Source organism: Schistocerca serialis, chromosome 5, assembly GCF_023864345.2.
Source record: "Schistocerca serialis cubense isolate TAMUIC-IGC-003099 chromosome 5, iqSchSeri2.2, whole genome shotgun sequence".
In the NCBI taxonomy this organism is placed as follows: Eukaryota; Metazoa; Arthropoda; class Insecta; order Orthoptera; family Acrididae; genus Schistocerca; species Schistocerca serialis.
The window spans coordinates 383,791,813-383,807,828 of record NC_064642.1 but is presented as its reverse complement, the minus strand read 5'-3'; the positions used below and the strand labels follow the sequence as shown (position 1 = coordinate 383,807,828).

Sequence of the window (16,016 nt, the reverse complement as noted above, 5' to 3'; positions counted from 1 at the left end):
AGTGCCACAGTTCCCCTCCAATGCAAGGACTATGAGCGAAAAGTGCTAGAGGTATAATCCAGCATACCAGAAAATAGCAGCAGATTGAACTAAGAAAGTGCAGCAAAGCACCTCTGCCCTGTTAAAAAATAGGGCACTCACCAGTGATGTCACCAAATCACTTCGCCAGTGCATTGCTGTACCATCCAAATTGTATGGCATGCCGGGGACCCACAAGGAAGGCACATGACCAATAGTGAGCAACACTGGAACACCAACATATCCCAACAAAGCATCTGGCTATCTGTTGGGCGAGCACATCGGTAAGGGTACTTGTCACATATGAACTTCAGAAGATTTCATTCGTTGGCTGAAGAGGTAAGGCTGCAGGAGTCCGGCATTATGTTCAGCTTTGATGTTCTCCTGCTTTTCACTCAAGACCCTCTTGGAGACTCCATAAAACTAATCAGTGAGATGTTTGGCCCTGAGCTGTCAGAACTTTTTAGACATGTTCTGACACTGTTTATTTTGTTATAATGGACAACACTACGAGCATAGCCACAGCCAGCCCTTTCTTGCCAGCTGTAACAAATCTGTCCATAGAGTACTTCAAGGATGAGCACTGGAAACTGCTGAACTAAAACATATTTGTTTCTTTCAGTACACTGATGACACTTTTGCCATATGGCACATGGACACAGGATTTCTTAGAACTTCAGAATTTCATCCATGAAAACATTCAATTTTCTGTGGAAATAGAAGAAGATGGTGAACTTCCTTTTCTTGATGTCCTAGTTCAGCATAGGCCCAATAGCCCTTTCGTACACTATATAAATTGTAAGCCAAGCGTGTACTGATCTATATCCCCATGCCTCCAGCTGCCACCATCCTATGCAGAAGAACAGAGTGCTCAACACTGATACACTGGACATACTCCATCTGAGATGAAGAAGTTCTGATGGCAGAGCTGTTTCACCAGGAATCTGTCTTCCATGAGAATGGATACAGCAACTAATTTGTTACTCAAGAGCCCTAAGAGTGACATGGAAGATGAAAACACAGAAGAAGAAGAAGAAGAAGAAGATAAGAACACAACTTTCATGCACTTTGCAGGCAAGGTATCCTTAAAAACTGGCATACTTGTGCGAAAAAACCACATAATAATTGTTTTCCTTCCACCAGCTGAAACACAATCTTTATTAGGAGCAGTGAAATACAACCTGAATCTCAAAAAAGTGGATGTGTGCCAAGTTCTTTGTGAATGCAGAAAAGCTTATATTGGACAAACAATCTGTACAATTGAAGATTGATGTATAGAACATGAGCATTATACTTGTTGACTGGAGCCCAACAAGTCTGCAATAATCAAACACTGCACTGAAAATCGACATAAAATGAATTACCAGCAATCAAAAATCCTGGCTGCCACCAGTAAATTTTGGGAAAACATTATAAAAGAAGCAATTGAAACTTGTATGACCGATAATTTAATCAACGGGGATACTGGATTCCAACTGAGCAAGGCATGAGGTGAGATGTGACAGGGGCAGAGGTCGGAAGGCAACTGAGGCTCCTCCCTTCACTGTCACACCAACACTCATCCCAACCCCCAAACATGGCATAGTGCAGGTGAACTCTGGACTGGCAGGTACAAATACCACGAATCTGCAGCAGACACTTCGTTCCATCAGCACCACCTGACAATATTGGAACAGTTGTTCACCAAAATATTGTGGATCTGACAGTACACCCAAGAATCACAGAAGGAGAATGTATGCCAGGAAAGTGTGAAATTACACAATATGTATGTTACAATAAAAACAGTCAATTATTGATAAAGTTATTTAATTGGATAGATAAAAAATGATGAGTACAATATATATGTTGTTCTTATTTTCACTTCTTATCTACCTCATTGGAATATTTTCTTGGTCAGTGTGAAACAACTCTACCAGGGACTTATTCTGAAATTTATTCATTCAGCCAACATCTTCCATAGATCCCATTGATATGGAGGACCTTCAGGGATGTGCATCAAATCAAAGTATATATTAACAAAAGAGAAGTGCCTCTTAGAAACTTAATCTGTACATTGTATTACCAACGAGCTGTTATTATCCTGCTTAAAACTATTTGTGCATGTGAAAATGAAATGTTACCTAGTAAATTAACTAGCGGACAGCTGCTTCTTTGAAGAAAGCTGCCACTTCTGATGTTACATTAATTATCAGCTGTTTATCTCATATTGTTATTGTTGTTGTAGACTTCCAAAGATCATTTTGAAGCCTCCAAACCTGTACAAATTGGTTATTTCTATCTCATACTGGTGTTTTCCAATGCCTGTAACAAGACAGGGCTGTTTACAGTGCACTGATATTTGCATGCAGCTTTACAATGAACACTGCTGCTTGCCAAGCACATATGAAATAGAAATTTTCCATCTTTGAACCAAAATAATTAAGTAATTTGTAGAAGGAGTGATTGAAATGTTGTCTTTAATTTTCTTTGCATTAGCAGGAATTCCCAGTTTCTTGCTTTATTTCATACGGGAGTTTATTGAAGGCTTTTGCATCAGAGGACACACTAAATCCTTGTCATGGAGACGAAGTCTGCATAAAATTTGTTATGTGCCATGCATTATGGTTGTGTAAATTACAGTTCAGCTGAAATCAAACAATGGAAAATTCAGGATGGAATGTAACAATATTATGAGAAGGAAAGTTGCCATTCACAATATAGCATAGATGCTGAGTCGCAAATAGGCACAACAAAAAGACTTTCACACTTAAAGCTTTCGGCCAATGGCCTTTGTCAACAATAGACACACAAACACATGCACGCACACACACACACACACACACACACACACACACACACACACACACACACAAAATTGCAACTCACACACACGACTGCAGTCTCAGGCAACTGAAACCACACGGTTGCCTGAGACTGCGGTCGTGTGTGTGAGTTGTGTTCGCGTGCATGTGTGCGTGTGTGTGCGTGTGTGAGTGTGTGTGTGTGTGTGTGTGGGTGTGGGTGGGTGCGCGCGTATGTGTGTCTATTGTTGACGAAGACCATTGGCCAAAAGTTTTTGGTGTGAAAGTCATTTTTGTTGTGCCTGCCTGCAGTTCAGCTGAAGCTGATTTATGTTCTTAGCCACAAAAACTGTTAAGGAGTAAATGTTCGGAGATGTTAGTATAAGAATTTTAAGATCCGTAAAGAGTCTTCCGAAAGACTGCAGTTATCTTCTTTTCATGATATTCTTACTTCACACTTGTGTTTTTCATGTTAGGAGCATTCTTTAAGTCAAAACTGAGAGAAAATGTACAACATACGCCAATACCCTTGTCTTTAGGTCTTTAGCCCAATACAATTAAAGATACAAACATGGTGAAATGATCTCCTTGATTAGTTTTATTTATTAGTTGACTTCATTTAACATGTTATATAGCTGGGCCTCAAATAATTTTACACACAATGTTTTATTTAGTAATTGACCATTATTGACTACTTCTGGGTCTAGCAGGTCATCTTGACTCGTGTGGAATTGCGTATCATTCTTTTATAGAGTTGTTTGCTGTGACTCAGTTGCAGGCCTCTTCACCTGTCATTTGAGCTGTGTCTACTAAGGTTGATTTTGGATCTGATTAGTATGCTTGTGTCATTAGCAAACAGTACAATTTCTTAACCATTCTATAAAGTCAGTGGAAGATCATTTCTGCTGTTTAAGAACAAGATTCGACTCAGTGGCTGATACTTTTGTCAAGTCCCAAATTTTTGTTTCAGTTTTATTTCTGCAATATAGTTTATCAATGCGACCATCTCCCTTCTGTTGCAAACATAAGAAAAATAAATACATGTTATTGCTTAACACTAATAACCAGTTTGAGGTCCATATCTTGCTAAATGTTCATTCTTTTAATCAATAAACCACCTTCCCCCAATTCTTTAAAGAAACAAACTCCCTTGTCTAATATAATTGGTAGAAAAAAAATCTACTCATGAAGTGGGGGCAGGAGAAAGTGTACAAAAAGGTCAAGGAAATGTGCAAACTTTCAGAACCAGTGGCTCCTTCTTCTCAGAGAAGGATTGAAGGGGAAGGAAGAGGGATGAAGGAAACAGACTGACAAGATTTATAAACTTTACCAGTCCTTTCACATTTCCTTAACCTTTATGTATGTTTTCTCTTGTCACAGCTTGGTGAGTATATCTTTATTATTTTTTATTGATATATAATCTCTTTGCCTCATTACTTTACAAGCGTTAATCAGTTAAATATTTGACATCATGCATGTAAGTGATAAAAAGTTTAGAATGATTTGAAATTACCTTGAAGCTTGTTGGAAGTCACTAAGTGCTTTCATTATCAGACACTGGATGAGTATACTCTCGATAATTTACAGTCAGTTTTAAACAAAAGTTAACTTTTCTCACATCTCAATGTTAGTGATATCTCCTGGACTATGGGCTGCACAATAATATAATTTTACAGGCACATTCAGTGGTGTATATGGTTACTGTTGTTGCAAATAGAGTTACTAGTAAAGAAATCATAAATTAAACTGTCATACTTGATGATGAAGTACTTCTGCAAGAACAGCAAAAATGAAGTAAGCAATGAACTTTTTTTCATTTCATCATTTTGCGGGATTTATCAGTGAGAAAAAGTTTCATAAAGGTTTGAAATTATGTGAAAAATTTGTTGTAAGTCACTAAGCGTTCTCATTCTCAAATAATGGATGATTGTAGTCTGGGTAATTTGTGCACCATGAGTTACCTCAAAACATATGGAAATTTTGTAACTGTAAAACTTGTCTTAGAGTGTTGAAACATAAGGTTATGTCTCTTAATGAGCTGGTTGTGACAGCATTTTAAATTTGGTCAGTAATTATATGAAATACTGGAATACATATTTTTGTGCCCTGTAAGCTGTTGAAGACAACCTCCACCTGAGAATGTGTAAAATGAACCATTAACTGGGTTAGACATTTAGTAATGTAGATAATAACTATAGAAAATAATAAATTCCATTTTGAATTACCAGGTAAATTTGTAAGTGTAACACTCTATCTAAATGATTACCACATATGACTTGAGCTACATAGAAACAGTAATTTATAAGGTAATTGTACCTAATTATAAATATATTATTTATAAAATTTTGTGCATAGTGGTTGCTGTAATATACCTAAGGCAAAAAATTCCATTTGATATAAGCCAACTTTTCATTGAAAAAAAAAAAAAAAAAAAAAAATAGCCTTCAGTAACAATGAAATGTGAACACTTATTACTGCTTAGCAGCCCTTTGATATATCACATGAGAGCAGTTTGCAATAACTACTTTATTTAATAGTTGTATATTTTGACTGTTCTCTATAATATGATTCACACAAAATAATTAAATAATTTAACAGATAAAAGTGTTTCGTCACATGAATGTATTTGTAAATGAAATAAAAGATAATTTCTGTCATTGCAGCCTACATGCAGCAATCATGATGATGGGGAAACTGGGGCAATAATACAGTGCAACGTTTGTGGAAATCTGTGTGCTGATTGTGACCGATTCCTGCATTTGCATCGACGTACTCGTTTGCACCAGAGACAGGTAAGCAAATATCTAGCTGAATAGATGTATTTTATGGGGATTTTTGAAAACATTCTTACTACAGGTTAGTCTATCATTAAAATTATGATTTTACTCCTAGGGCAGAATAGTAAACATAATTTTAAATTTTATGTGAATTTCTGGATTGAAAATTAAGTTTCCCCTAATTGGTTTCATTTGCTACATTTTGTTTACAAATGTGTAACAGTACAAAATGAACAGCATGGTGCTCAATTTTTAAGTTCTTTTAAGTTTAGTGAAGATTGCTACAATTCATTTAAAGGATATGAAGGTTCTTGATTATTAATGCTTTCTGAATGTGCTGAGATATTGGTAGAAAACATTCCTTAATTGTTTGTAATGCATCTTATGAGAACAGTAAGAGAATATTTGATACAATTGATTATGTTAAAGAGATTTTGTCATGGCTATTAACATTCCAAAAGAAGCTTTCCATGACTGTACGTTGAAGTGGGAATATTACTTGAATAATTAAATGAAGAGAGTAGGTGAGTATTTTGAAGGAGACAGGGATTAAACATATGTAAGTAGAATAAAAATGTGGGTAACAAAAGCTCAGTTCCTTTGTTAATAGACCTTATATATGTTTACTGCTGGCTTTTCGTCATGTTTGTGGTGTGATGCGTGGTATATTACCTTTATATCTGTGGATTTCCCACATGCCATTTCAGAATTAAATCGTCATGGAGTTTCTATGTGCCAAAATCTTGCAGTGTAATCATATCCTGTACTTTTATTTTAAAAGCAATCGACAGCAGTTTATTTTAAAAGCAATCAACAGCCGAAAATTGATAGTAAAATACCAGCAGACTAGAACTGAAGCACCACTTGCCTTCTTGAACAAGGGAAACTAAGCATCAAAATTGTACAAGAGTTTATAATGCAAATTAGTCTATCCAAAATTAAGAAGATGTATGTGAGAAATGTGAATCTTGCACAGATACTAACTATAAACCATGTATCATTCTTCTAAAGACATTGCATTCCAGTCACATGATTTAATATGTTAGTGCATTTAAAACGCTCAGGAATACTGTCCCAGGCAACCAACATTTACGCTGTGACAAAATATATTTAAGACAAATTGCCACATAAAATACTGTTGCTATATATTTAGCTGGTTCCAGATTTCAGTAAAAGAAAAAAGAAAGAAAGGAAACTTTAGTTTTTCATTCTTCCTTATTCACACAGAATCTGTATGTGAGAAATTGATAATTGCAACCTAAGAATAAAAAGCAGGATCTTTTAAATCAGGATTTTGCATAAACTGTGTGTTTTATACTGATTTGAAGTTTTTTTAAACAAAAATATCATAGCATAAGGATGGGTAAATCAGAAGTCTGTGGTTGAATGTGAATAATAGAATGAGTAATGGTAACACTTTATCATATAGTTAAAATGTCAACAGACACATAAACAATACTGAGAACATTACTAGTTTTTGGGTGAATTCTTCTTCAGAGGTAATAAGATACACATACACCTGCATGTATGTGAGGTCTGTTCAAAAAATTTTGGAACTTTGTCCACAAAATTTTTCTACAGTTACCTTTTACTTATTGTGCATGGTCTCCTTTGAAATACTCCCCTCCACTATTTTTACACTGCTCCCAATACCATTTCCACTTCCAGAAGCAGCCTTGTTATGCCCCTTGCTGGATCGCGTGAAGCACTGTCTGCAATTTTTCTTTTATCTTTTCTATTGTTGCAAATCTTCACCCTTTGAGTGGGGTTTCCAACTTTGAAAATAAAAAAAAGTCTGCAGGTGCCAGGTCTGGAGAGTATGGAGGATGAATCAGCACAGTGATTTTGTTTTTTGTGCAATAGCCATGCACCAACAGGGATGAAAGTGGGGGTGCGTTATTGTGATGCAATAGCCATGAATTGTCTTGCCACCTTTCAGGCCATTTCCTTCTCACATTTTCTCACAGGCATTGCAACATGTCCTGATAGTACCGTTGATTGAATTCGAGATGGACTAATCCTTCAAAGTCAACTAAAACTATCAGCATGGCTTTGAAATTTGAGTTGACGTAATGAGCTTTTTTGGTCTTGGAGAACTTTTCCTGACACACTGTGAAGATTGAACCGTGGTCTCAACATTATAACCACAGACCCACATCTCGTCACCTGTTACAGTTCTCTTAAGGAACATCTCATTGTCATTTGCGTGATCTAAAAGCTCTGCACAGGTTGTAAGGCAAATGTCTTTCTGGTCTTCTGGGATGAACTTGGTGGTAACACAATGCATTCCAAGATGCTGTGTCAGGATTTCATGACATGATCCAACTGAAATGTTTCATTCTTTTGCAACCTTGTGGACAGTCAGTCTTCAATTGGCATGCACAATTTCATTGACAGTTCTAACATGAGCATCGTTGTTAGACGTTGAAGGACACCCTGAATGAGGGTCATTTTTAACTTCCGTCTGGCCATTTTTAAACCGTGCAAACCATTCGTAACACTGAGTACAGTTTAAGCACTCATTACTGAAGGTTTCCTGCATCATTTGGTGTGTCTCTGTAAAGATCTTGAGTTTCATAAAAAAAATTTAATGCAGATGTATTCCTTTTCTAACTCTTGCTGTCTCAAAATTCGCAAAATATGCGACACAACGTTCTACTCAATACAACACTGAACAATAACTAACAAACATACAACAATGAAACTTCCAGCAGTTACACATTAAACACAGGTGTGTGCAGAGCCGTATTTTGCTCCAACACGCTATTGGCGCAAAACTATGAATGTTCTGGAATTTTTTGAACAGGCCTCATACATTCTCTGGGCTAGATACATTGTGCCGGCACTGCAGCTCAATGGTGTCCGTGGTTGTGTCGGGTGGAGTGGACAAAAGAACAGGGTGTATATGGCCTGGGACAACCAGGAAATCTGGGAAAAACCTGAGAATTTTTTCATAAGGGAAAAATCCAGGAAAACCTGGGATTTTTTTTTAGAATTCCAGTAATTTTTCAATGCTTTAGTTTCCAGTTAAATTTTTGTAATTTTGATTGGTAAGAACAGATACTCTAACAAAGAATTTTCCTTCCTCCCACTACTACAGAATAATATTGCAGCAAGAAAACATAAACGAAACAATAATATCAAAATAGGTCCCGAGTTCGAGTCTCGGTCGAGCACACAGTTTTAATCTGCCAGGAAGTTTCTTATGACAGCAGTTTTCTAGCACTCTCATTAAATAACACATGGTACTTAGCTTCTTTAATATGTTGTCAATGTGAGTTTCCCATCTAAGATTATCCTGTAGCCAGACCCCCAGAAATTTTGTATTAGGCACACTTGCAATATCCGTGTCTGACATCTGAATTCTTATATCCTCTTCAATGTTTCTCTTGATATTATGAAAATTTAATGCTACTGTTTTGCTTTTATTTATTATTAGTTTGTTTTGGTTGAACCAGTTTACAACATTTGTTAATGCCTCAGACAGTCTTGTCTGTAGTGTCTCTGCAGTCTTCCCGCTGACTAATATGCTTGTGTCATCTGCAAACTGGATAGTGCTATGGTACTGGTTGGCTGATGTTAGGTCATTTATATATATCAAAAATAGGATGGGGCCCAGTACCGAGCCCTGCGGTACTCCATATTTTACTGCTTTATAATCAGAATAGTGTCTTGTTGATTTATTTTCTTTGTGAAAATGTATTTCTACTACTTGCTTGCGGTCAGTAAGATATGATCTAAGCCAGCTGTTAGGCATACCTCTGATACCAATTCTTTCAAGCTTCTGCAGCAATAGAGTGTGGTCTATGATGTAGAAAGCCTTAGACAGATCAAGGCATATGCCAGTTACTTTTTGTCCACTATCAATTTTTTCGAGTACTTCACCCAGAAATTCATATATTGCTGTTTCTGTTGATCGCCCTTTCCGGAAGCTATGTTGGGTTGTGGATAATATTTTGCACTTTTCTAGAAAATCTAGCAACCTCTTATGAAAAAATTTTTCTAGTATTTTAGAAAATGTAGATAGCAAGGCAATAGGTCTATAATTGGCTATGTCTTCTTTCTTACCCTTTTTGAACAGTGGTTTTAGTTTCACTGTCTTTAAGCAGGAACGAAAGACTCCATTTGTTAATGAACTGTTGAAAATGTGGGCTAATGGTATTGCAATGAGGTCCCCCACATTTTTAATGACATAATCTGGAATCTCATCCACATAACTCTCTTATTGATAGTATAATTTCCTTAGGGTTGGTTGGAGTAAGAAATAGGGAGTTGCAGTTTCTATTTTGATTGGATGGTGTTGTAGCAGGATTTTTATTTGAAGATTTTATGTCAGATAGTAATTTTTCATTAATATTTGCAAAGTATGTATTAAAAGCATTGGCTACTTCTTCTGGATTTGTAATTTTTTTGCCATCTTGGATTACCTGGAGATTTACATTTTGGGAGGTCTCGTTTCCTACTTGTTCTCTGACTATCTTCCACATGGCTTTCATTTTGTTCCTGGCCATTTTTATATGGTGATCATTTGTTGTTTTTTTAGATTTTTTTATGACTTTGTGAAGCACACTCTTACAATTCTTGAAATGCACCAGAAATTCTTCTGTAACATTTTGTGTTTTTGAGATTTCATAAAGTCTCCTCTTTTCAGAACATGATATTTTAATGCCTTTCGTCAGCCATGTAACATTTCTTTTTTTAGTTTTTAATGTTTGGTTTTTAACTGGAAAAGAAATATTGAAATAATGGGAGAATATTTCCATGAACATGTCAAACTTTTTACATGTGTCCTCATAGTTGTCTATATCATTCCATGTTTCTTTTTTCAGTAAGTGCCTGAAGTGTTCTAGGTTGTGCTTGCTAAAATTTCTACCTTTTTTTGTGATTTGTTGTTCAGTATTTCCTGCAGTGTCTACTGGGAATTCAATAAACTGTGCATAATGATCACTGAAACCTGTATTCATATTTCCAGATTTGTATAAATATTTATCTGTATTTATTAGTATCTGATCTATAGCACTGCTTGACGATTTGGTGACTCTGGTGGGGGATTTGATAGTTGTATGTATGTTGTAGGTTTTTAATAAGGCCTCATGGTTTAATCTGTCTTTTGAGTTCTTGTTGAAATCTATATTAAAATCACCACATATGATGGTTGTTTTACTAACTATTTTTATACTGTTAAGTGCCTTCTCAAGATTTTCAATGAAAGTAGTTACGTTTCCATCTGGGCTTCTATATATGCAAATAACAATTATATTTAAATTTGTCAGTTCTGTAGCAGAAATTTCGAAGTTTTGCTCTTCCCCTAGCTGGTTAGTGAACTTTAAATTTTCGTGTTTGACGTCCTCTCTAACATATATGCATGTTCCTCCATGCATGGAGGTTTTCCTACAAAAAAAAGATGAAAGGGTAAAGCTCTCTATCCCTGTGTGATGTAACATATTTTCGGATAACCAGTGCTCACTAACACATATAACAGACACTTCTTTTAGTTCATCTGATAACAATATTTCTATCTCACTAACTTTATTTGATAAGGATTGTACATTTTGGTGCAGGAGCATAAATTTCGACGATGACTTATTTACTAGGTTGTTTTGGCCTACCTTATGTTCGACAGCTGCACATGACATATCATTTTTAACACTTTTACAATTGAAGTTTTCTTTCCAGCTGCTGCTGCAATTGGAGGCTGCACTAAGCCTGGCTGATTTCGGTTTAACTGTTCCATGATTGCATCGCACAGTGCTACTTTCCCTTTTGTGTTTCTGTGCAATCCATGGGTAGTGAAATCTTCTCTTTTTTGACTGTCTGCATTAATATATGTCACATTGCTGAAGAGCTTACATATTTTCTCGAACTTTCAGTTAGTTGCTTCGATTTCTGCATTCACACAGGATGTTTTGATGAGATCATGTCTCATAGGGATGCTTATTACGAAAACTTCCATGTCCATAACTTTTGCCAATGTTTCCCTTAAAGATCGCAAAGCAAATTTTGCTTCGTTCTTGTAGACATCGTTTGCGCCAGCTAAAATAATGCAAGAGTTACAACTTCCATGGTTACTGTGTGTGTCAATATGCTGAGCACCTGGCTTCACAAATCCAATAACACTTTCATTTATTAGTTTTTCGTTCATGATCTTTGCCAGTCCTTTTCCATGACTATCAGAAAATAAATAAATAATGCCAGCATCTTGTTTTTTACGTTGACTGTTTTCGTTTGTTGTTTTCGGTTCCGAAACTTTCGTTTGTATATCTGCTTCACTTTGTCTGTTCGTTTTTTCTGATAGCACACTGAATCTGTTTTTGCACACGATATTAGAATCAGTCAATAACTTCCTTTGAGAATTTGACAGTTTACTTTTCACTACCGGTATGTTTGGAAGTTCGCGATTTCGAGGAAAGTTTGATCTGTTTTCATGCTTTTCTGCTACCATGCTATAGTTGTTTGTTTGCACACGTTTTTGTTTACTTTCAGTTCCTTGCAACAGTTTTTCTTCAGATGGCTGTATTCCATGATGTACTACACTCGATTTTTGCACACTGTTTTTTTGTATTAAAGTTACACTGCTTCTTTGAGATTTATCTTCCTGGATAGAGTTTTCTTCGGTCACTGATTCCCATTTTCCTGTGGAGGCCGTGTCTTCTTGCTTCCCATATTTTCCCGATTGAAGTTCTTTTATATCCTGTTTTAGAGTACCGATTATGAATTGTAGACTTTTTATACGTTCATTTAGCTTTGATATCTTGTCCTTACAACTCATACACGATTTCTTTTTTCCATCGAATTTTACTTTTTTTTGCGGAGATACACGATTTACTTTAACACTAGCCGCCATCTTGACAATCACACTTGCCATGTTTAAATCTTACCGACATATTTGTGTCTGATATATTTTAAGGGTAATACAGTAAAATAGACCAAGCTTCAATATTAGTTTTTCATATTTATTTTAATTCTTTCATAGATTGCAATTTATGCAATAACAATGGCAAAAAGTATTATTATTCTCAAAAAAACTGTGAAGTGAATTCTTGAGCAATTTCGCACATAACTGAGTTTTCTGTGGTAAAGTCAAAGTGCTCAGCAGGACACTTATTCAGCCAAGTAGTCCATAAAATGAATGAGATTTTCACTCTGCAGTGGAGTTTCAGTCCATAAAATGTTCAGTACACGGTAGTGGAAATTGTGCTTGTCAGCTACTGCAGTTTAAGCTGTGCTCCTGCGATCCTGCCCACCAACCACACACTCGAAAGGGGGGGGGGGGGGGGGGGGGGAGGTGGAATCGACCACCACTATAGGTGAAATCTGGGGGAGGGGACTGATCACTGCTGTAGATGAAAGCCCAGCTTACCATGTAGCTATCCTGAATGAAATTTAATTTAAACCATTAACTTTTCCTGTTTGTGTGTTCGCATTATGTAACAATGCTGTTCGCATTATGTAACAATGCGTTGCTATTGGCTGACAATATCACAGGTCATATGCTCTGAATATCTGCTGTCATTGGCTGGTGAATCACATAATGTGACCCATGATTGTCCAACAAAATAGTGTCGCAATTTCAATTACAATGCTTCGAAAGTTAGCATGCTGGAATTTGTATTTATACTTTCGCGATCTGAAAGTATACTGTGTATAAGTTGCCACACATCAAATATCTTTCCAAAATGTGTAGTTTTTTGCCTTAAGCACTAGGATGTTCTGTGCCGGTATATAATGCCTTTATCATTCAGAGAATTTGCAATTTTTACAGCTCCAAGAGAAAGTATATTGTCGCTTAACACGGAAAAAGTGTATTTGCTCCTAGGAAAAAGATGTATTTTCACATTGGAAAAAATATATTTCTAACCAGGATATATATATTTTCCCCCTCACATATACACTCTGAAGAAGGGAAGAGCTGCGGAGTGAGGAGGAGTTGGGAAGGGTGGCTGATGGCTGGGAGAGGCAGCAGGAAGGGCACCAGTGATAAGAATTTGGCATTGGCGAGCTTATACTGAGTGCATCCAGGGAAAGTCCTGTGTAGTGTACAATGAAGTGGAGGAGTGGGTTAGGAGAGGGATACAGAGCAAAGGGAGAGGGGTACTTCAGAAGGCATGGTGTGAGTACAGGGAGAGTGATGTTAGGATCATGGTATAGGATTAGAGATGGGTGTGGGCCTGGGGCTAGCAGAGATTGAGGCCATGAGGATTACAGAATTGAAGAAGATGTTGCAGGGGCAACTCCCTTCTACATGACTCAGAGAAGCTGGTGTTGTTAGTAAGATTCAGACTTCATAGATTGTGAATTAGTCGTTGAAATAAAGCATTTTTTGTTTTCACAGGTAGACCTGCCTCCGTTAGGATAGGATGAGTCTCTGACAGGACTGGACTGGGATGTGTTGGGTGGGTGCATTGGACAGGTCTCACGTATAGGTCTACCACAGGTGTACGACCATTATGGCAAGGGATTGTGACCCTTATCAAAATCATATCATATCTTGTCAGAGGTAGGACTCCCATTGAAAGCAATCTGATTGTGTACCAGCTATGCAGTAACTTTTGCACAGCATTTTATATGGATGTGACGCCCAACCAGCTGTCCACCCAAATGAATGCCCCCTGCCAGACTGTGGCCAGTACCTTTGTTGATCACACAGTGGCAGAATATACCGCTGAGCACAGCTTGCTCAGTTTGAATCATTGCTTCATAATCTTTGTCTTCTGGATACTTCCCTCCCAATAGTGGCTTTTCTGAGTTATGTAGGGGGAATTGTCCTTGGAACACAGCTTTCGACCCCGTTATCCTCCTCTGTATGTCCACCTTTTCAGAAATGTTTGCAGGACTCGGCTGTTTGATACAGGATGTCAAGTCAAACACCTTTCAGCCATCTAGTTTCCAAACTTATTTTATTTGGCTACTAGTTTCTGTGATTTACTACACCATCTTCAGGCCCCTGACCAACGTATAGGAAGATCCCACCTCAGTTCTGGTTAAAACAGGGGCCAGCGTTCAAATACTGGTATCTGTAGATTTCTGCTTGCTATAGCAATCACTTAGCCAACAGCCTTGCCACAGTGGTCACACTGGTTCCCGTCAGATCACCGAAGTTTAGCACTGTCGGGCTGGGTTAGCACTTGGGTGGGTGACCATCTGGTCTGCCGAGCGCTGTTGGCAAGCGAGGTGCACTCAGCCCTTGTGAGACAATCTGAGGAGCTACTTAATTGAGAAGTAACGGCTCCGGTCTCAGAAACTGACATACAGCTGGGAGAGTGGTGTGCTGACCACATGCCCTCCATATCCACATCCAGTGATGCCTATGGGCTGAGGATGACACTGTGGCTGTTCGGTACTGTTGGACCTTCATGGCCTGTTTGGTAGGAGTTTAGTTTTAGTTTTTATAGCAATCACTTCAACCATCATCTGCCAAACAGTTGCCAGATGATAATAGAAGTGATCATTATAGCAAGCAGGAAACTATATGTACCACTTTCCGAATGCTAGCCCTTGTTTTGACCAGAACAAAGGTGGAATGGGCCCAAAGGGGCATAGTAAATCACCAAAAGTGGTAGCCAAATAAAATAAGTTTGGAAACTGGACAGCTGAAAGGTGTTTGATTTGACATCCATTATCCTCGTGGCCTAAATCTCTGCTATACCCTAACTTCACTCATCCTCCACTCACACCTTTCAACTAAATTTTCTTGGTTTTGCCTGTGTGACTGTTCTGTGGCTATTGTTTGCATCAGAGCTTGTATCTGGGGCAAGGAGCTTTTCTTCATCGTAGAGGTGCTTGTTACACTCTTTCTCCCATCCTCCTGAATGGACTGTGACCAGAGCCTATGTGATTGGTTTAAAGGCCTGTGACTTTGCATGAAGACTAGTGTTTCGTATATCTATTGGAAAGAAAGTTTTGAAAGTCCTTGCAGGAAGCATTGCCTTACAGGAGAAGCTATTAGTTTGCAGGTAATGGGCAGTTGAAGAGCTACAGTTTCCCATGAGGGTTGATTGGCCTGAATTTTAAGTTAATTTTGGGGAGTGTTTTGGAGAGTCACGAAATTATGAGTCAGCTGAATGCTGTCCCATGCTGCAGGTGGCAAGCCATGGGGCCTATGAGGTGAAATTGGTGTTTTAAACTGTTTAACTCAAGTCAGAAGCTAGGGATTCTTCATGGCCATTAAAGTTACTTTTTAAATGTGGAAAGATAGTGTAATAACTTCAAGTTGAACAAATATATTTCAAGGAAGACGCAATACATGAAAGTCACAGATCAAGTAAACAGAGTAAGACATGTGTACACTTTAACAGTCAAATCATAACTGAGTCCGAGTCTAGCGGCCGCTGGCTGGCTGGCCGCTTAGGTGGCGCTGCTGCTGCATGGCTGGCAGACAGTGCCGCATGTAGAGGACGCGTGTAACTGCGTGGCGGCACTTTGAAAGATCGGCAAGTCACAA

The 16,016-nt window shown here is 37.8% G+C and overlaps 1 protein-coding gene and 1 pseudogene across 1 annotated transcript in view; both read left to right on the top strand.

Annotated features, from left to right (window-relative positions):
• LOC126481958 (E3 ubiquitin-protein ligase MYCBP2-like) overlaps positions 1 to 16,016 on the top strand; it is a gene marked incomplete at its 5' end in the record, with an annotated part of 333,248 nt that overhangs the window by 270,979 nt on the left and 46,253 nt on the right. Inside the window, one exon of the mRNA XM_050105921.1 lies at positions 5,462 to 5,590. Coding sequence (XP_049961878.1) covers positions 5,462 to 5,590 — 129 coding nt within the window. The remainder of the gene's footprint in view (positions 1 to 5,461; positions 5,591 to 16,016) is intronic.
• On the top strand, positions 14,623 to 14,740 carry LOC126482634 (5S ribosomal RNA; annotated as a pseudogene).